Source organism: Dendrobates tinctorius, unplaced genomic scaffold, assembly GCF_039654945.1.
Source record: "Dendrobates tinctorius isolate UK_male_01 unplaced genomic scaffold, ASM3965494v1 ptg000492l, whole genome shotgun sequence".
Taxonomy (NCBI): domain Eukaryota; kingdom Metazoa; phylum Chordata; class Amphibia; order Anura; family Dendrobatidae; genus Dendrobates; species Dendrobates tinctorius.
Window position 1 is genome coordinate 291,570 of NW_027362153.1, and position 21,816 is coordinate 313,385.

Sequence of the window (21,816 nt, forward strand, 5' to 3'; positions counted from 1 at the left end):
TCTGAACACAAAATATTATTCTGACATTGCTTTTTATTTTTAAATTTTTTTAAAGTATTCACTATGCAAAACAATAAGGAATTATTTTACAGTGCAGGCTATAAATGTTTTGCTGACTGCAGCATTTGAGGGGTTAAAAGGTCATTCTAACCTTCGGATAAAACATGCTGGGACCTATACATAAAGCATTTTTGCCAGAAATCTAAAATAGAACTGTATAAAAGGCACAAGATGTTGTTTTCGCAACGTGAGGCTGTATAAATATTTTGCGGCCTTTGGAGGGCGCCCTACCATAATGGGAGAGGCTGGGTAGTGACTGGGATCGTTGACATCATAAATTATAAGAGCTGGCGAGTTGAGCTGTCTCTTGATGAATTGGGGGTCTCTTACGCTACCACGCCACATCATCAAGACTGTAGTGAACAAGGCTGGTCTTGGTGAATTGAGGTCACTGAATTCTGGATGGAACAACTATTCCTGTTAATTTGTTAGGTGGTCAAAGGGGGATAGCAGAGTAGTGAAAGAGAATAGGAGTTAGGAATTCATTTTATTGCAGGCTATAGAGGAGAAAAGTCACAGGGATCCCCAACCCAGAAGAGAGCACTTGTGTAAGAGTTAAGCCTTAATTCACTTTCTGCACCGAACACCAAGCTCCATGCAGGTGGGGATGGACGGGAGAAACCTTACACACACTCACTCATCACCACTACCCTAGACAGTGAAATGAGGCCATTCAAACAAGGAACTTTGGGACCCTCAACAACTAGACCTTCAGTTATGGGGAAAAATCATTCAAAATGGGCTTTAAGAGAGAATCACACCAAAACTTTGATGAACCACCTGCCCTTTTCCCCCTACTCAGGATTCCTATTGTTAGATCATTCCTTCTTGTAAAAAGAATAGTTAAAACAATAAGCAAATATAAGACAAGTGTTGTTCATGAAATAATGCAAAAAAACAAAAGCAAGGTATGGATAAAACTGCTATGCATAAACTTATGTGATAATAACATCATTTTAATCATTAGCTGGAATAATAGATGTTTGCCCCCCCTGCATTTTAATAAACTGTACCTTTCCAAGCAGCTCTTTCTCTCTTGACATGAAGGACACACTGTTTTTCACGGAGATTTCTAGCTTCCTCTTTGTGGCTTCCTCCAATGGAATTTCCCACTCCAACCTACAGTAATCAGAATTATGTAAGGGCTGAAAGTAGTGTCTAGGCTAAATGGGTTGTTCCCACTTAAAACAAGTCATCACTAGTCATCACCTATCCATAGGTAGGGGTCCGACTGCTGTGACCCACAAAGATGGGCAGAATAGGGGAAATTTACCCCTGTTAGAAAAGAGTAGCAGCACACAACTACGACCGGCACGCCATTCATTCTCTATTCCTGCCGAGTGCTGCGCTTTTTCCAGCAGCCTCACAAGAAATGAATGGAGCGAGTGGTTGTCTGGTGACCGGCCTGCCGCACCATTATGTAATGGGGATTAAAGCTCCACGTCGGGGATAAAAATTCACCAATCTGCCGAATAGTGAGAATCCCAGTGAAGAGAGGAGACAAAAACAGGATTTTTGGGTTGCTTACCGTAAAATCTGTTTCTCGGAGCCTTCATTGGGGGACACAGAGACCATGGGTGAATATGCTGCTGCCACTAGGAGGCTGACACTATGCACAAAAAAAGGTTAGCTCCTCCTCCGCAGTGTACACCCCACCGACCGGCAGGAAATTCCTCAGTTAGTGAGAAAGCAGTATGAGAAGTAACAGAATAGATTGAAAAACGGAACAGACAACTCAACTGTAAATAACTAACAACCATAAGAACAGGAGTTGTAGAACATGGGAAGGTGCTGTGTCCCCCAATGAAGGCTCCGAGAAACAGATTTTACGGTAAGCAACCCAAAAATCCTGTTTTCTCTATCGCTTCATTGGGGGACACAGAGACCATGGGACGTCCCAAAGCAGTCCCTGGGGAGGGAGAACAAACTTCCATCAGGCCAGCGGACTCACCACCGCTGCCTGCAGGATCCTTCTACCTAGGCTGGCATTCGCCGAAGCGTAGGTGTGGACTTTGTAGAAGTCCACAAACGTGTGAAGCGATGACCAGGTTGCAGCTTTGCAAAGCTGCAGCACGGAAGCTCTGTGGCGCACCGCCAGGAGGCACCCACTGCCCGGGTAGAGTGAGCTCTAATTCCTGGAGGGGCCAATCGATGTTTGACCTGGTAGGCTTTCAAAATTGTCGGTCTGATCCAGCGAGCAATAGTAGCTTTGGAGGCCGGCTGACCTCACACCCCATCTGGAATGATGAAGAAAGAGTGTCTTCCGCAAAGGAGTCGTCCTAGCTAGGTAGACCTTCATCGTCCTGACCAAGTCCAGCTTGTTCAAGGAGCGCTCCCGAGGGCGAGTTGGACCCGGACAAAAGGACGGGAGAACAATATCCTCATTCAGGTGGAAAGTGGACACCACTTTAGGAAGGAAAGAGGGCGGAGGCCGCAGAACTACCGTGTCCTGGTGGAGTACCAAGAAAGGAGAGCGGCAAGAGAGGGCCGCCAATTCCGACACGCGCCGGATGGAGGTGATGGCTACTAGGAAGGCTACTTTCCATGAAAGGAGAGCTAGGGAAACTTCTCTAAGAGGTTCAAAGGGAGGGCCTTGCAGAACCTCGAGAACCAGATTAAGATCCCAAGGATCTACGGGCGCTCGGTACGGAGGAGCCGTATGAGCCACTCCTTGAAGGAAGGTCTTGACCTGAGGACGGGAAGCCAACGTCTTCTGAAATAAAATGGACAGCACCGAAACTTGACCTTTTAAAGAGCTGAGGGCAAGGCCTGCATCAAGCCCTGCCTGAAGAAACGCCAGGACAGAAAGGAGCGAAAAACGCATGGGCGGAATGTCGTTGGCCTTGCACCAAGTGAAATAGGCATTCCAAGTACGGTAATAAATTTTGGAAGACTATGGGCTTTCTGGCCCGGATCATGGTATGAATAACTCGATCCAAAAAGCCTGATCGTTTCAAAACCTGTCTCAACAGCCACACCGTTAAATTGAGCGGTCGAGAATTGGGGTGGCAAATCGGACCTTGAGACAGCAGATCTGCCCTGTCTGGAAGCTTCCAGGGGGCGTCCGCGAGAAGGTTGACGATGTCCGCGAACCAAGACCTTCTGGGCCAATTCGGGGCGATGAGGATGACTGGAATTCCTTCCGCCTTGATTTTCTTGAACAGCCTGGGAAGAAGAGGCAGGGGAGGGAGAAGGTAGGGGATCTGGAACTGCGACCAAGGAATGGCCAGAGCGTCGGCGCCCACTGCGAGAGGATCTCGAGACCTGGATACAAACACTGGGACTTTCCTGTTGAGACGAGAAGCTAGCAGATCTACGTCCGGGGTTCCCCAACGACGGCAAAGCTGAAGAAATACCTCCGGATGTAGGGACCACTCTCCCGCCGCAAGACCCTCGCGGCTGAGAAAATTGGCGGCCCAGTTGTCCACGCCGGGAATGTGCACCGCGGATATTGCCGGGACTGAAACCTCTGCCCAATGAAGAATCTTGGACACTTCTGCCAGGGCTAAGATGCTCCGTGTCCCCCCTGAATCCGGATAGGCAGGCCCCTGAGAAGTCTCTCTCAGTGAACGAGAGACATATAAATCGCTCGGATCTCGAGGACGTTGGTCGGCAGGGCTGACTCCTGAGTCGACCATTGACCCTGAACAGTATGATTGCGGAACACTGCCCCCCAGCCAAGGAGGCTGGCATCCGTTGTCACAATCTGCCAGTGAATGGGAAGGAATGACCGTCCTAGGGAGATGAGAGGAGACGTCAGCCACCAATTGAGGGACTGCTTGACCCGGTACGAAAGACGAAATGGGTGATCCAGGGAAAGGACAGACCTGTTCCATCGAGACAGGATGGCGTGTTGGAGAGGTCTGGAGTGAAATTGGGCAAAGGGAACCGCCTCTGTCGCCGCCACCATCTTTCCCAGGACTTTCATGGATGTCCGAAGAGATGGAAGTCGTATGATCTATAGCGATCGTACAGCCCGCTGCAGGGAGCCAATTTTCTCTTGTCGAACAATAGACCCAGAAACACAAGACGTTGTGTCGGGACAAGACATGACTTTTTGTTGATGAGCCACCCGAAATTGGACAGGGTGTCTAGGATGATGGTAAGACTTTGGCGAGCTTGATGAAAGGATGGAGCTTTGATCAGAATGTCATTGAGGTACGGAAAAAGAACGAGACCTCTGATTCTCAACAAGGCCATCAACGCCACCATGATCTTTGTAAATACTCTGGGTGCGGTGGCGAGACCGAAAGGCAGTGCAACAAACTGGTAATGTTCCTGGCAAAACGTGAAACGCAGGAATTTCTGATGCCCGGAGAATATGGGAACATGTAGATAGGCATCTTGAATGTCTATTGAACACATGAACTCCTGCGTCTCCATGGAATCGATTAACGACCGAAGAGACTCCATTCGGAAATGACGCAGTCGGACTCTGTTGTTGAGTAACTTGAGGTCCAAGATGGGGCAAACTGTCCCGCCTTTTTCCGGCACAACAAACAGGTTTGAATAAAACCCTGTGAAACGTTCTGATTCGGGAACGGGCACAATCACTCCGGAACTGAGGAGAGAGGCGATGGACGTAAAGAACCCCGGAACTAAGGCAGGATCTTTTGGAGGTCGGGACTCGAAGAAACGATCCCAGGGACGAGAAACAAACTCTATCTTGTATCCTGATGATACAACTTCCATGACCCAAGCGTCGTCTACTGAGGCAAGCCAGACGTCTATGAAGAAAAGGAGTCGACCTCCCAATTGGGAAGGACCCCCAGGAGTTTGTGGATAGTCATGCTGATGTGGACCGTCCAGATCTGGAACTGGAGGATCTTCCCTGGGAGGAGTGAGATCGCCAGGAGGGAGTGGGTCTGAAAGACACCTTTTTCCTATCCTGACGTGCCTGCGGTCTCTGTTGGTTAGAGAAGTTCTCTGCCGTATTGAAGCGGCGGAAAGACCGAAAGGGCCAAAACTGACGTCTTAGCGGAGGTCTGCGAGGCTTGGACTGAGGGAGGAGGGAACTCGTGCTCCCAGTGGCGTCCTTAATAATCTGGTCCAGCTGGGATGCGAAGAAAAGGCAGATAAGGGACTTTTTTGATGACAAATCCGCCTGCCAAGCTTTGAGTCAAATTGTACGTCGGACTGCCACCACGTTGCTTGACGCCTGAACTGCGCAGGACGCGGCATCCAAGGAGGCAGAGAGCAGATAATCCCCTGCATGGGAGATCTGATTGGCTAGTTCGGCCAAATGCTCTGGTTGGGCCTTATCTAGGATGCCCTTGCGGAGATCCTCTGCCCAAGTGGCTATGGCCTTCGCTACCCAAGATGAAGCGAAGGCTGGGCTTAGCACCGCTGCAGCCGCTTCAAATGCGGACTTTGCTAAAGGTTCTATAATTCTATCATTAGAATCCTTTAGTGACGCCACACCTGAAATTGGGAGGACCGTGTTGTTAGAAAGTCTGGACACGGGTGCGTCTACCGAGGGGGTAAGCAGACCAGTTGTCGTGAGCTCTTTGGCAAACGGGTACAGCACGCCGAGGCGCTTCCCTCTTTGAAAGCGCCTGGTTGGATTTTCTCTTTCCCTGGTAAGAATCTTGCCAAACTCAGAGTGGGAGGCGAAGACCCTGGAAGGTGTTACTGCCCGTCTGAACGAAACCTCCTGATCTGAGGATTTCGCATGGGAGTCTGAGATTTTGAAGGTGTGGTTAATCGCAGCAATGAGGTTCTGTACTGTAACCTTCATGTCCGCGTCCTGGTCCGAATCCAGCTCTAAGAACCCTTCGGATGACACATCTGAAAATGCATCACCTGACTCGGGTGAGGAGGCACGGGAGGGCGACTGCTGGGAAGGACTATGTGGGGATGTGAGGCGAGGAGAGGATTCCGGCCGGAGATCCTGCCTGGGTCTTTTGCGGCTTCTGCTGGCTGGCTCAGATGGAATGTCTTGCGACCTGCTGGACCCTGCAGAAGTGTCCAGGGGCAACTTATCAAGAATGGCCACTAGGGACTGACACTCTGGTGAGGTCTGCCACAGATTGTGAAAGAGACGAGACCCAGCCAGGGATGGGGGGTTCGCTTTCACGTGGCACAATAGATGGCTCCTGAACGGGGTCATGCTGAATGGGATTGCTGCAGTCCAGGCAGAGGGGAGTAGGCTGACCTGAGGGAAGTTTGCGATTGTAAGAGGAGCATGCGAAGAACTGGACTAGAGTGCCCGTGGGGGCCGGCGGATGGCTACGCTCAGACTTGGAGTTAGACATAATGAAGGAAGAACAGGAGGACCCTGAAGAAAAGCCGGAAGGTTGGGGGACAGAAAGGCAGAGGAGGGTGTCAGTCTGCAGTTGCAGAACTACTCACGGTCCGGTGTCCCCCAAAGCGATGTACCAGGCTCGTGAAAATTGCAGGGCCCCAGCAGGGGATAGCTGACATCCGTCTATCGTCTCCTGCTAACAGGCTGCAAAGATGGCGGCAGCCTGAGGTGGAGGAAAAAACGCGGTTCAGGAGGGACAAGAAGAAGGGCGGAGTTAGCCACCTGAAGTAAAGGAAACCGCCCCCCTTACCCAGTCACAGGCCAAGAGAGGCGGTGGGAGGGCCTAGGAACAGGCGGGAGCGCAGCCGGCCTATGAGAGCGAGCGGGTGCGTGGCTGCGACGGGCGCGAAGGCCTAAAATGAAGCCGGGGACTAAATTTGAGACGGCGGCCGCCTGTCAGCACTGGGCGGCGCGGAAGTCCCGCAACGCTGCCGCGGCCACCCAGAAGGAAGACGCCGCCAGAACCGCGCTGTAAGATGAAGCCCCCGATGAATACAGGTGGGGGGGAACAAGGCCCGCACTGCAGTCGGGGCCTAGATGAAATGCGACGACCGTCAGAAGGCGCGGGCCGCGTATATGAGCCTGCTGCGCTGCCTTGGCGCCGCTCCAAGGTATCTTTGCGGTGATTTGCTCCGTGTGCCGCTCCTCTGCTCCAATAAAGGTACCTTCTTTATCCAACGCTGTCTGTTAATATTTCCCGTGTCCGCGCCTCTTCCTACCGACAGGCTCTGGTGGGAGGCGTTGGGCAAGGACCATCCGTCGCTGGCATGCATCTGCACTGAGCTTCTGGTCCGCACGGAGAGCTATCAGGATACGGGGTGGCAGTACACGCCGTACTCAGTCTTTTTGTGGGAGTACAGTTGTGACTCTTCACACTGTATCCCTCCGGAAACCTGAAAAGGAACGACACACATTGAGGTAGATATGGGCCTAATGAAAGACCCGTGTCCACCTCCTACTGACACTAAGCTAAAACTGAGGAATTTCCTGCCGGTCGGTGGGGTGTACACTGCGGAGGAGGAGCTAAACTTTTTTTGTGCAGAGTGTCAGCAGCATACACCCATGGTCTCTGTGTCCCCCAATGAAGCGATAGAGAAATGGGAAGCAAGCAACAGCTGTTTTGAGTAAACGAAGCTTCTTCTGGCTTCTTCAGCAGGAGGAAGCATAGTTTATGCGAAACAGCCGTCACTTACCTCTTTATGTCTCCTCTCCCCATGTAACAACCACAATTAAGTGCTGCTTTTTCACGTACCAGTGGTGAGTGCCGCTCTCATTTAACTTTTCATGCTTTTTGCTCACAATTTTATACAGCTGAGCACCACTATATCTAGTAATCTGCAATCAATGCTTGCCTGAATGTATTCCTGGAGGGTCTGTTAGCAGTGTCAGTATTTCTGCCTTTTATTTTTTATGGGTTGGACTTGTTTTCACTGGACAACCCTTTTGAGAATGAGAGCTCTCATAAGTCCAAGTGTATTGACTTGCACTGAGCAGTGTGAAACGCAGCATCGGTAGGGAGGAGGTACACTGAGGAGCTATCAATTGAGCTTAAATGGTGAAAGAGATAATACAGCCATTCTGAAATGGATTTCCAAGTTTATCATCAGGTCTAATAGATTGATTTAATATACGTAGTATAACATACGGAGTCCGTCTCTACTTTATGGAGCTGATGCCACCCTAAATGTTGGAGAACAGTGTTGTAACGTCTCCAGCATGCAGTAGTTCTAGAGGAGTGTATGTCTTGTAATGTGGCACCCAAAGACGGATGTAGGTATACAGAGGTACTGTACAGCACTGTAGACTTCTATGGTTGTCATATTAGAGATAAGTACAACTCTGAGGTTGGACAAAGCTGTAATATTCCTTGAAGGCCGTGTCACACTCCTTGGAGTTGGTTCATCTATTGTGTCACATTTTCTCAGGAATTGAAAAGCCTGAAGTATTCACCACCGGAACGTACATTAGTCACATATGAGCCTGAGTCGCTTAACACAGTGTGGTCACTTTTCAAATAGAAAATTAGCACTTAATAGAGTCACAACTGTCAGATATGTGATGGGAGTGCTTACTTTTCATTGAACTCTGGATTAAGGGTCCGCTTCTTCACACTAGTTTTCCTTTTTGTGGTACGATTTTTATCTGGTAGCAAGATAGCTGACAAGTATGGATCAGGAAGGTCCTTGGAGCCAACGCTTAAATTCCTAAGATTAATAAAAAAAAAAAAAAAAGGGGCCATAATAAATTTAGTAAAAATAATTTGCACGTCTTTAAGGTTAAGGGCAAAATATCAGCATAAAAGTTAAAAAGTAACCATGAGTTACATCTGTGAAAAGAAAAATAAAAAAAACTACTAAATACAGTGGACAATTTAATAAATTTAGGATAGTTATTACTCAAGCACCAAAGTGGTCTAATGGATGCTGGATTAAGGAGATTGTCACAGCGATCCAGGAGAGAACATCTCCCCTGCCTCCTGGCTGCTGATTGACAGTTCAGCCTAGGGGATTAGCCATGATGATTGACAGTTCAGCCCAGTGGCATAGTAATGATGATTGACAGTTCAGCCCATTGGCACAGTTAGGCCGGTTTCACATTAGCGCTTTTTCAGCGCGCGCACGGCCGGGGGTAGCTCCGCCCCCGAGCCGGCTCTCTGCCCGGCGTGCCCGCCCCTTGCTTGTAGCGCCGCCTACTAGCGGACAGCGGCGCCTGCGATCGGCGCACCCCATCTTTAGCATAGGGTGCGCAGATCGTGCGCAGGCCGTGCGCTAGTTGCGCTTTGACCTGCGCTGCGCACTTTTGACGGTGCGCCGTGCGCGCCAAAATCCGAAAAGTTTGATTTTGGCGCGCACGGCGCACCGTCAAAAGTGCGCAGCGCAGGTCAAAGCGCATGGCCTGCGCACGATCTGCGCACCCTATGCTAAAGATAGGGTGCGCCGATCGCAGGCGCCGCTGTCCGCTAGTAGGCGGCGCTACAAGCAAGGGGCGGGCACGCCGGGCAGAGAGCCGGCTCGGGGGCGGAGCTACCCCCGGCCGTGCGCGCGCTGAAAAAGCGCTAATGTGAAACCGGCCTTATGCTGATTGACAGTTCAGCCCATTGGCATAGTTATGCTGATTGATAGTTCAGCTGCTTGTTAGAGCTGTATGTTCTCTGATGCAGCAAGCAGAGGCAGCTTTACCTCTGCATCGGAGGAGCACCAGGACACTGAATGGGACAGGACCAGCACCAAAGGCAGTTTTGGAGCAGCACTTGCAAGCTCTTTAGCCAAGCCTCCTTGCCTAGGTAATGATAGAATTAAAATTCCCTCTCTTCTTCAGAACAGAGAGAATTTTTATTAAAAGACAAAATTGCTTGTTTTTACAATTACTTTGCAATTTTAATTTATATTGTTAACAAAATCACTTTAACGCCCCAAAACACATCAAATAAAAGTAGTCTTAACATCAATTTCATCAGTATTGGCAGACCATCTGATGTGTATCGTGTGTCCAAGCTCTTTTCCAACAGATGGCGTCAGGGGAGAAAAGCATTGGGCATTCTGAATTGGAGAAGATGTGACAGATAGCTGTTGGCACAGCATGCATTCAGCTGACGGCTATATAAGGTGTATGAGCGGCTTTAGTGCATATATGTGCAATGGCCCCCATACACATTAGACTAAAGTCAGCCTAGCACATCAATATCGATGGGTTCGGTAAACAAACTAAGAAGTATGGGGGTCCTGGGCAGATGATGGTGTTGCGATAACGATCCAGAATATCCGATTCTGGACTGCCAATGCTCATGGTCTCCCTCAACTAAGTCTTCATCTGAGGAATCTGGCAGAGGCCCTTTCAGAGTACAATAAGAGAGCGCTCCTGTGCATGGGAGAGGTTGGCGAGATAGCTGGCGACCGAAGCATCAAGCAGACAACAGCCATCTAAAGTGTATGGGGGGCTGAAGAACGCACGGATATAGTCATGTGTAAGTAGACTAAACACACACAGCCATGAGAGCCCAGAGACGCTTACCTGCAGCTGTGCATTACCGCTAGGAGCTTGCCTTCCTTTGCTGGGTAATACACTGTGATATGCAGCTGACTTGCATTGGATTCCATGAGATTCAGATCACTGTGGGAAAACATCAGTCATTTTTGCTTATTGAATTTCTTGACTTGTCATACGGTCCTGCCCTTCCATCCTGGTACTGACAATATCAGACTGTAGGGACTCGCCCAACTGAGAAAAAAGCATTAGCTAAAGCAGACGGACCCTCTCTAAGGCTATGTGCACACTGAGTATTTGCAGCAGATTTCTCTGTACTAAACACGTGCAGGAAACATGCAGCATACAATACATTAATTTTTTTTTTATAGGTTTTTACTTTCATGCACTATTCTTTTCCATATTTCAGAGAAGACGCACCTGTTCTAGTGTAAAAAAAAAAATGGATCCCATATGGAGCAACTGTATACTATCCGATTTTTATGGATATATTCTGATTCTTTACCATAATAAACTGTATTTGGTGTGCAAATTTTTTTTTTTTTTTTTTTAATAACTAATTTTTATGAAATTTTACAATCAGAAATAAGACAAAGCAATCACAATTTGGCTTACAGATTAGAGGACCAGAAAGATTGGAGTATAATTAGAATGAACTCTTGGAAGGCGTTTACCCCAGTGGCATCAGAACATACTGTGCAATAGAACAGAAACCACCATGGTTACTTACCGGTAGCCGGTTTTTCCGGAACCCATGACAGCACCACCTGAGAGGGGGATCCGCCCTGCCAGGACAGGAACCTACTGAGATATAAGGGGCGGCACCTCTCCCCCGCTTCAGTTGGGTTACAGAGCATTGAGAGGACTTCTCGGTTCGTAACATGTTAATCCAACACCACATCACACAAATGCACTCTACTAAACGTGCACACCCATACAGTGAAAAGGGGGGGAATATACGGGTGCTGTCATGGGTTCCGGAAAAACCGGCTACCGGTAAGTAACCATGGTGGTTTTCCCTTCACCCATGACAGCACCACCTGAGAGACTTTTGGAGACTTCGAGATACCTTAGGGAGGGACCACCACTTGCAGCACCCTTCTACCAAAGGTTAAGTCAGCAGGGGAGGATAAATTTAATCTATAGTGCTTAAAGAAGGTGGAAGGTGATGCCCAGGTAGCGGCCTTACAAATATGTTCCATCGATACCTCTGCTTTCTCAGCCCAGGAGGTCGCCACGGCTCTGGTGGAATGAGCCTTGATGCCGTCAGGAATCGGGATACCACTAGCTGAGTAGGCTACACTAATGGCTTCCCTAATCCATCTAGCAATAGTCCCTTTTCAAACCCCAGAGCCTTTCCTGGCACCCTGAAACGCTACGAATAGGGACTGGGACTTCCTCCACTGGCTGGTGACATATGTATTCTAGCAGGGCTCTCTTAACGTCCAAACTATGGAACCTTTCTTCCCCTGGATTCTTTGGATCACAGAAGGATGGGAGGATAATCTCTTGACCCCGATGGAAATCCGATGCTACCTTAAGCAGATAAGCAGGGTCTGTTCTTAGCACCACCCTGTCTTGAAAAACCTGTGTATAGGGTGGATTTACTGAGAGAGCCTGCAGGTCGCTTATTCTACGGACTGAAGGGCCACTAAAATGATTGTTTTTAGGGTCAGAAATTTTACAGGGAGCTGATGTAATGGTTCATATGGTTCTTTTGTGAGGGCCTCTAATACTAGGTTTAAATCCCACGGAGCTATCCTTGGTATTGGAATAGGTTTAGCCCTATGACATGATTTGATGAATCTGGCTATCCATCTATTTGCTGCCAAGTTGCAGTTATAGAGTGCCCCTAGTGCAGATACCTGAACCTTAAGTGTATTTACCGCTAACCCTAGCTGTAAACCTGCTTGCAAAAACTCTAAGATGGCACTAATCGGGGGTTCTTGTTCTAACGGCTTGCCTAGGAACTGTAGGAATTTATTCCATGTTCTGCCGTAGATGTTAGTTGTCACCGGTTTCCTACTTTTGAGCAGGGTGGCTACCAACCCCGGGGAGAACTCTTTACCCCTTAAAAGCGACCTTTCAAATTCCACGCCGTCAGATGGAATCCCTTGACTTGCACGTGGAATATCGGGCCCTGGGCTAGGAGGTCCGGGATCTCTGGCAAAACCCATGGATCGGAGACGGACATTCTCCGCAGTAGAGCAAACCAGGGCCTTTTTGGCCAAAATGGGGCTATCAGAATTACTCTGGCTTGATCGGTCCTGATCTTTTTGACCACTGTTGGGGTCAGAGTGACTGGGGGGAAAGCATAGGCCAACTTGAAGTCCCACTGAATGTGCAGAGAGTCCACTGCCCATGAATCTTCTCTTGGGTTTAGGGAGCAAAACCTTTGTGTTTGCCTGTTGTGTCTGTTGGCAAAGAGGTCTATCACTGGTTCCCCCCAAAGCTGCATTATCTTTTGAAAAATGGACCGATTTAGGACCCATTCCCCCTGCTTCAAGGGTATTGCGACTTAGAAAATTGGCCTCTATGTTTTATGCCCCTTTTATGTGTAAGGTTAAGGAGTAAGTGTTGCTCCGCCTTGCCCAGGATGTCGTCTGCTGCTTTCATGAGGGAGTATGATTTTGTCCCCCCTTGGTGGTTGATGTATGCCACCGTCACTTTGTTGTCTGACATGATGCGGACCTTGCGACCCGAGTAGGGGAAGGAAGTGGGTTAGGGCTTTGTTCACAGCCCATAATTCTCTGAGATTGGAAGATGCCCTCTTTTCTTGAGGTGTCCAGGACCCCTGGCCTATGTGACCCCTTAGGTGTGCCCCCCACCCCAGGGAGCTTGCGTCCGTTAGGATTACATCTGTCGCCTGTTTGTCCCAAGGTATTCCTGCGGCCAAATTTGTACTGTCCAGCCACCAGTTGAGTCTCTCTTCTGTAGTGAAAGCTCTAGACCTCCTTCTAAACGCCCTCCTAGCGATCTTTGTGCTGCTTGTATCTCCCACTGCAGTTGACAGGTATGAAATTGAGCCCACCTGACCGCAGGAATACAGGACGTCAGAGTGTCTACTAGAGACATCGCTTTCCTCAACGTCATCTGAGGCTGGTCTCGGGCTGACAAGGCCATGTTCCGCACCTTCTCTTTTTTGGCCTTCGGAAGCAGACACACCTGCTGTTCTGAATTCAGGATATATCCTAGGAAGGTCTGTTGCTTTAGGGGTTGTAGTTTTGATTTTTTGAAATTTATTATCCACCCTAATTCTTGTAAGGTGTCGGTCACCTGGCTTAACTGCGCAGTACATTGGTCCTCGGAGTTGCCCACTATGAGGAAATCCTCCAGATAGGGTATTATGACTATCTTGAATGTGCAGGAAAGCTGTTACCTCCGCTATGACCTTGGTGAAAACTCTCGGGGCTATGGATATACCAAACGGAAGAGCTGTGAACTGGAAATGCTTCAGTACGCCTTGGATATAAAGTGCTACCCTCAAATATTTTTGGTAATATGGATGGATAGGGATATGATAATATGCGTCCTTCAGATCAACTACAGCCATAAAGCAGTCTTGATGTAGTAACTTTATGGCCGTCGTCACGACTCCATCTTGAAGGTCTGATTCCTTATCCACCGATTGAGTCCTCTGAGGTTTATAATTGTCCTGAATGATTGGTCCGGTTTCTTGATCAAAAAAAAGTGGTGACAAAAACCCCTTCCCTTCTGTGTGTCTGGGACTTCGTAAAGGACCTGTTTGTCTACTAGGCTCAGGATCTCTGCTTCCAAGGCCAATTGTTCTTCAGCCGCTCTTCTGAAGGGGGTAACTACGAACACTGGTTTCGGATGGTGAACAAAGGGGATTTTCAGGTCTTCTCTTAAGATGCTTAGGATCCAGGTATTGAAGGAGATCTTTTCCCAGGCCTGGGAAAAGAGGCCAATCCCCCCCCACTGGAACACTGGAGTCATTGTGGAGATTTTTTTGAGGTGGCGGTACCTCCACCAAACATAAAGCCTGACTCCTTTTTCCTTTTGTCCTCCCATCTCCTTCTATCGGCCAGAGGACGCCCCCTATTGAACCTTCCTCCCCTCCGAAAGGGCTGTCTCCTCTGCTCTGTTGGGAAAGCCTTTTTTCCTATCGCTTGCTTTTTCCAGGATGTCGTCCAAGTTCTTTCCGAATAAGAATCTCCCATCACAGGGGAGAGAGCACAGCTTAGCCTTAGATTGCAGGTCACCCGGACAGCCTTTAAGCCAAAGTGCTCGACTAGCAGCATTTGATAAATTTGCTGCTCTGGCCGTTAACCTCATAGAATCCGCCAAGGTGTCCGCTAAAAAGGCTGCTGCCCCATGCAAGAGATACATATCTGCCAATATTTTCTCTCTTGGGACCCTTGATGCTAATTTTTCCTCCAACTGCTGCAGCCAGATCATGAGGGAGCGTGCCGTGCAGGTGCCCGCTATCGCCGGCTTTAGTCCTCCTGCTGTTGCCTCCCATGCATGCCTCAGATATGAGTCTGCCTTCTTATCTAGTGGGTCTCTAAAGGCCCCGTCACACTAAGCGACTCACCAGCGATCCCGACACCGATATGAAGGTGTCAGGATCGCTGGTAAGTCGCTATGTGATCGCTGGTGAGCTGTCACACAGACAGCTTCACCAGCGATCAGCACAGCGATGCCGAGCGCCCGGCATCGCTGGCTATCGCTGTAGAAAATAGTATCAAAATAAAAAATATAGTTATTCTCACCTTCCGACGTCCCGTTTAGCCATCCCGCCTCTCTCCACGCTCCGGTCCCAGTGATCCTTTGCACGAATGACCGCGAGATGTCACGGTCTCGAGGGATAACAAAGTCTCGCGGTCATTCATGCAAAGGATCACTGGGACCGGAGCGTGGAGAGAGGCAGGATGGCTGAACGGGACATCGGAAGGTGAGAATAACTATATTTTTTATTTTTTTTAATTATTTTTTTACACCTGATCGCTGGTCTCCCGCTGTCACACACAGCGATGCGTGCTGGCCAGCGGGAGACCAGCGACCAAAGAAATGTCCAGAGGTTTCTTCCAGCGATCAGCGATACCGGCAGGGGGGCTGCTCGCTGATCGCTGTCACACACAGCGATCTCGCTGGTGAGATCGCTGTTACGTCACAAAAGTTGTGACTCAGCAGCGATCTCGCTACCGAGATTGCTTAGTGAGACGGGGCCTTAAGAAACCCTGAATCTTCCAGGGGCAGGGCTGATTTTTTAGAAGACCTGGATACCGCTGCGTCTATTTTTGGGACCTTATCCCATATCTCTGTCTTTGTGCTCAAAAGGGTATCGCCTTTTAGAGGTGGAGGGAAGAGCTCCTGATTTTTCGGGTTTCCTCCATTCTCTCTCTATAAGCGCCTGAACCTTTTCGTTCACAGGAAAGGTACGCTTTTTCCTCTCCTGGAGACCCCCAAACATAACATCTTCTAGGGTTTTTGTAGTTTTCTCTTCCTGTAGGCCCATTGTTGTCCTAATGGACACGGACCTCTCCTGCTCCGACTCCATCGCTGCACCGTCTGCCCCGCCGCAGTGCCTCGTTTAAATATGCCTCCGTCCTGTGAGTGGCCTCCGATCAGCTGTCTCCCCTCCCCCCTGCGACCGCCGGCCGACTGCCTTCAGAAAAAGCCGGCCGGCGTCGCACTGGGTGTCATGACACCGTCGCCTGGTGCTGACGTCAGCCGGCGCACCCATAATCCTCTGCGCCGCTGACGTCAGTGGCCGGAAAGCGCCGGCGTCTCTCCCCTGTCAGATGCCGCGGGGATCGAGATGCGGCGCGCGATGGGAGGCGGCGCGGTGGGGGATTCCCGCAGCCACCAGGGATCCCACCAGCGCCCACACGAACCCGGAACCCCGGAGGGCCCGGGGACTGTGCATCCAGCACCCGATGGCCGGCGCTACAGGTAAGACACCTGTTCTTCCCGCGCCGGGACGGGGCTGGGTTCCCTTTTTTTTTTTTCTTCTTCTTTCTTCGCCCATGAAAGGCACCGCCGACAGTGGGGTTCCTTCCAGGACAGGAACCCAACTGAAGCGGGGGGAGAGGTGCCGCCCCTTATATCTCAGTAGGTTCCTGTCCTGGCGGGGCAGATCCCTCTCTCAGGTGGTGCTGTCATGGGTGAAGGGAAAAAAAACAATAGTCCAACAGCAGTTCCATTTTATGCCAAGTTAAAGGGAACCTGTCAGCAGGTTGTGCACAGCAACCCACAGACAGTGTCAGGTCGGCGCTGCTATACTGATTACAATGATACCTGGTGATGAAATCCGTCTTGTGGTTGTTGTTTAATCTTTATTTTCAGTTTTGAGTTAGTGATTTGCTCGTGCCCCGGGGCGGCCTGTGGGGGGTTTTCATGTGGTGCTGTGACTAGGTATTCATAATGCAGACTGCTAACAGGTCACTGACTTGCTCCCTAGTTTACATAATTAATACCAGCACATACTGAAGAAAAAAAAAAAAAAAACTTTCTGCAGGCGGGCGCCGTCCATGACACCTGCTCTGCAGCATAATTGCATGTTTAATGTGCAGTTAACTCTGCTTGATGTTTCCCTGAAGAGTATAAAAAAATAAATAAATCCATTGTAAAGTGGCACCCACCACGCCTGCGCAGTAGCAGCTAATGGTGTATATAGAGGTGATCTGACGGTTGCTAGAGAAGAAAACAAAAATTCCTCCTCCAAGATTGCGCCGCGTGCGGAATAGCAGCTATTGGCGACAGCTGGTGGTTCAGTCTATGAAGGAGCTCCGGAGTGTGATACCAGAACATCAACATTTTATATTGGTTTTGCTTACAAAGAGTGCAGATATAGGGTTTGGTCGCCTTTTCCCATATATTCTGCCAGCATTGGGGAGACCGCGTCCTTCCCAGGAGAGACTCCCCTCTAATCATATACAGATGTTTCAAGGTAGGGGTCTGTCCAAGGAGAACCCAGGTCTTTGAAATTTTAATAACTGCTATTATATAAAAATGGATGACAATACAGATGAAAAATAGTCTAATTTGTGGATGAAAATTTGAAATTTTTTAAAAGCTTGTGAAAATTAAGTTTAACAGGAAAAGGTGAATGTTTTCAAAAGACATTGACTATTCTTGACCTCATGCAGCATCCATTGGTGACACTGGAACTATGCTGTTAGCACCAAGTGGCGTAAATGTGCAAAGATAGAAACTCTTATAGAAGACTATATAAAAGGTAGGATGACTGTACACAATGATGCCACTAAAAAAGCAACTCATCTCACACACACAAATCCGCATATGGATGCACAACAGAGAAAAGGTGCCCATATACCATGGAGCAAAGTTTGCAAACCTGACTGTTAGCCGGATAAAATCAATATCCGAACAAATATCTTCCAATGGATGCATAAAGGGAATCTGTCACCCCATTTTTCAAGTATCAGCTTCCAGGACCACCATCATTCTGACACCCATCGGACCAAAACCGGACCCGGACCGCCCCTGGGTGAGTATAACATAACTCATTTTTCTTATATTTCAGGTTACATCGGGGGCTTATCTACAGCATTACAGAATACTGTAGATAAGCCCCCGATGGCGGTGCCGGCAGCTGATACTCGAAAAACGGGGTGACAGATTCCCTTTAAGTATCACAGACCCAGAGTGGTTAAAACCTGTATAACTGGCAGCTATTGAAAGTGTATGGTCACTGCATATAATCCAGTCTGGGCAATGGCTAAAAATCTGGATCTTAAGACTGATATATTGTAGCAAACTTTTACACAGTACATTCTAACTTCTAATATGCACAGTGGTTAAACAGTAACGATATAGGACCAATGAACCACTTCAACTCTGCAGCATGTGTTCTCCGTTCTTGCAGCCTGAGTGAGAGCACACAAAAGTGCAGTTGAGCTGTGGATTCACTGTGACATGTAAGCCACTCGTGCAATTCTCAGCACACCCCACCATCTACCCAATGCAAAGAATCAGAGAAGAATATTTGTATCTTTTTAGGATAAACATCAAAAACCTTACTTTTTCATATATACTTACTTCACTCAGGGAAGTAACAGGGCCACCTATACCTAAGGGGTGAAAATGGGGGGTTCTCACCTGTTTGTGTTGGGCAGCCTGTGTCTCAGCTCCCCCGCAGAGATCTCATCATTATCCACAGCAGACTCTAAGCTAAATGTAGAATTCAGAGGGCTAGGGGGTCTTGGAGTTACAGAAGATTTAAAAGTCAATGCTTGGAGCTCAGGACTGACATTAGGAGAAGAGAGAATCTTAAAAAAAAAAAAAAAAACAAGTTTCAGTATAAAAAAATCAAATTACGTTTTTTTCAGGAAGATTAAAAATGCATTTGCTCAGTTTGCAGAGACTAAAAGTACTTGCAAGTCTATGTAATTAATTAAATGGTAAATGACTATGCATTGGCCTCCACCTTTCACCTAGAACTGGGCATGTTTAGGATCAAACCGCCAATGGCAGCAGCGCCGACACCGAGCTCTCGCCACCACCCATCATCCCAAGTTTAACTGTAACGGCATCTGATGTCGATACAGCTGAAAGCAATGGTGACAGGGTAGCATCAGCTAACATTTCCTCATCCATCATTCTTCCTCGGCGTCTGTCTTCTCAGCGCATAGCGGGCACGATGAGGTCACCCCTTGGCACCCGCTGCACTGAGAGCGGGCGCTTCAGAACAAGGAAGAGAGGCGAGTATTGTTATTTTTTTTTTGTTTGTAAATCAAAGACTACATTTTAGTGGCAAATATACTACATGGAGGACTATAGGGAGCGCATTATAGTACATGACTAGACGCATTATACAAAAAAACACGGCACTCCAGAGAAAAACAGAGGAGAATTGGTGCTCAAGTAAGGTTTCCAACCCATAGACATATACAAAATTACTTGGCACTCAAAATCGGAGAAGCAATTTTTTCTTTATTGTGCATCCAGACAAAAATAGACTCATATCATATGAACGTTTTCGGTCCAACAACGGTCCTTCATCAGAAAGGTCTTTTTGTTTCTTTAGAGTAGACTGTAAGATACAGTAGGGTAAAATATATCCTAAGGCAGGAATGAAATCCTGTTTATTTTGTAATGACTGGAGCTCGAGTCTATCAAAGGGGCTGGATACAATGTGACTGGATGAAGCAGGCCATAGGGAGAGAGAGACCGCGCTGTCTGGAGCATTTTCTGCAAGGGGCTGCAGCGCTAAGCGGCCGCTGAAACAATCCAGGGTGCCGCCGTGAGTATACACTACTTTAGGAATATATACCAGTAAAGTTCACCGCATGGGAAGACATATCATTAGTGCAGATGCTCATGAACCCATGAGATAAAGGGGCCACTTCTACCCTCAAAGCAATAGTGCATTTATGATGAGCTACTGAACTGGAAATGGTCCATATACTGATCTTGCAGCACAGGGCCCTCTTCTGTCTGTGAGGGTGCACCCTCTTCGTTTGCACCCTCTTCTGTCTGTGAGGGTGCAAACGAGCCAGAACGCTGTGGATCTATTTATGTCTGGACAGCAATGTGGAGAGAACATCATCGACTCACCCTCAATGTAAGTCTCATGAGAATCTCACTGTTTGCTCCTGGTGAAGTCAGAGGGAACCAGCCATCACGTGTCATGGACTCCGCGGTTAAGAGATCAGAGAGTGGCATGGTGAGAGACCCCAGAGACTTATTAGACTCATCTTGAACCTTAGAAAAAATAAAGACTGACATCACCATCTGACAAGTGTAGAAATATATATATATGGCACTCTTGTGGTTGGAGAGGATGGTGCTCAAGTAGGGTTTCCAACCCGTATGTACTAATAAATTGAAGAACTTGGCACTCAAAAGGAGATGTGGTGAAATAAGGTTCCTTTTATTATTGCATTCACGGTTTAACGCTTTTGCTCTTACACCAGACCTTCATCAGAACTGAATGCATGAGAGGACGAACCACGTTATAGGCTGATACCATGGTTCCTCCTCTATTGCATTCAGGTCTGATGTAAGAGCAAAAACGTTAAACCGTGAATGCAAGGAATTTATTTCACCACATCTCCTTTTGAGTGCCAAGTTCTTCAATTTGCTATCATCATCTGACAAGGTAAAAAGGAGATTTTTGTGTACTCACCGTAAAATCTCTTTCTCTTAGCCTTTAATTGGGGGACACAGAACCGTGGGTGTTATGCTGCTGTCCACTAGGAGGCGACACTATGCATAATCTGAAAAAGATTAACTTTGGCTCCTCCTCTGCAGTATACACCCCTGGACGGCGTCAGCCTTCTCCAGTTTTGTGCAAAAGCATTAGGAGGAATATACCAGAAACATAACCATGCCTGTAAGAAGGCTACCATAAATGAGCTCAAACAATATGAGAACCCAGCTCAAACAATATGAGAACCCAAACGTAACAACGGCCCACAAGGGCAACAGGGTGGGAGCTGTGTCCCCCAATTAAAGGCTAAGAGAAAGAGATTTTACGGTGAGTACACAAAAATCTCCTTTACTCTGTCGCCTTATTGGGGGACACAGAACCGTGGGACGTCCCAAAGCAGTCCCTGGGTGGGAAGCAGTGGACGAATATTGTACTGACAGTTCCCTAAATTTGGGGTACTGCCGCCTGCAGGACCCGTCTACCCAGGCTCGCATACCCTGAGGACTGGGTATGCACTCTGTAGTGTTTTGTAAATGTGTGCAGGCTAGTCCAAGTGGCTGTCTTACACACTTGATGTGCCGAGGCTTGATGCTGAATGGCCCAAGAGGCCCCTACCGCCCGCGTAGAGTGAGCCGTGATACCGGCCAGAAGAGCAGAATTGTTAAGGCGGTAAGCTTCTTGAATGGTGGACTTGATCCACCTAGCAAGGGTGGCGTTGAAAGGCGGTAGGCCCTTGCGAACGCCTTCTGGAAGAAGGAAAAGTGAATTAGACTTCCGGAAGGGAGCAGTCCTAGACACGTAAATACGCAATGCCCTGACATAGTCTAGCGTATGCAGAGCCTTCTCCACTCTATGAACGGGAACCGGGCAAAGAGATGGTAATGAGATTTTCTCATTGAGGTGGAAGGTGGACACAACCTTCGGAAAGAAGGATGGCACTGTACGGAGAACCACCTTGTCCTGATGAAAAACCAGGAAGGGTTGTCTGCAGGAAAGAGCTGAAAGTTCGGACACCCTGCGTAGCGAGGTGATTGCCACCAGGAAAAACCACTTCCTGTGATAGAAAGCGGAGTGAGACCTCCTTTAGGGGTTCAAAAGGAGGTGACTGTAGTGCTGTCAAGACCAGGTTGAGGTCCCACGTCTCCGACGGATGTTTGTAGGGGGGAACCAATCGAGAAACCCCTTGGAGAAAAGTCTTCACTTGCGGATTGTTAGCAAAATGCCTCTGAAAGAGCACTGAAAGCGCTGACACTTGGCTCTTAAGCGAGCCCAGGGATAGCCCGGCGTCCAGGCCTGACTGAAGGAAACCGAGGACCTTTGGAAGAGAATA

General features: G+C 48.4%; 1 protein-coding gene across 1 annotated transcript in view; it reads right to left on the reverse strand.

The window, feature by feature from the left end:
* ESYT1 (extended synaptotagmin 1) overlaps window positions 1–21,816 on the reverse strand; it is a 93,883-nt gene that overhangs the window by 13,193 nt on the left and 58,874 nt on the right. The window contains exons 24-28 of the mRNA XM_073564847.1: window positions 19,892–20,038; window positions 18,434–18,603; window positions 10,376–10,474; window positions 8,437–8,568; window positions 1,074–1,179 (exon numbers count right to left, since the gene is read on the reverse strand). Of these exons, the coding sequence (XP_073420948.1) occupies window positions 1,074–1,179; window positions 8,437–8,568; window positions 10,376–10,474; window positions 18,434–18,603; window positions 19,892–20,038 (654 nt within the window). The remainder of the gene's footprint in view (window positions 1–1,073; window positions 1,180–8,436; window positions 8,569–10,375; window positions 10,475–18,433; window positions 18,604–19,891; window positions 20,039–21,816) is intronic.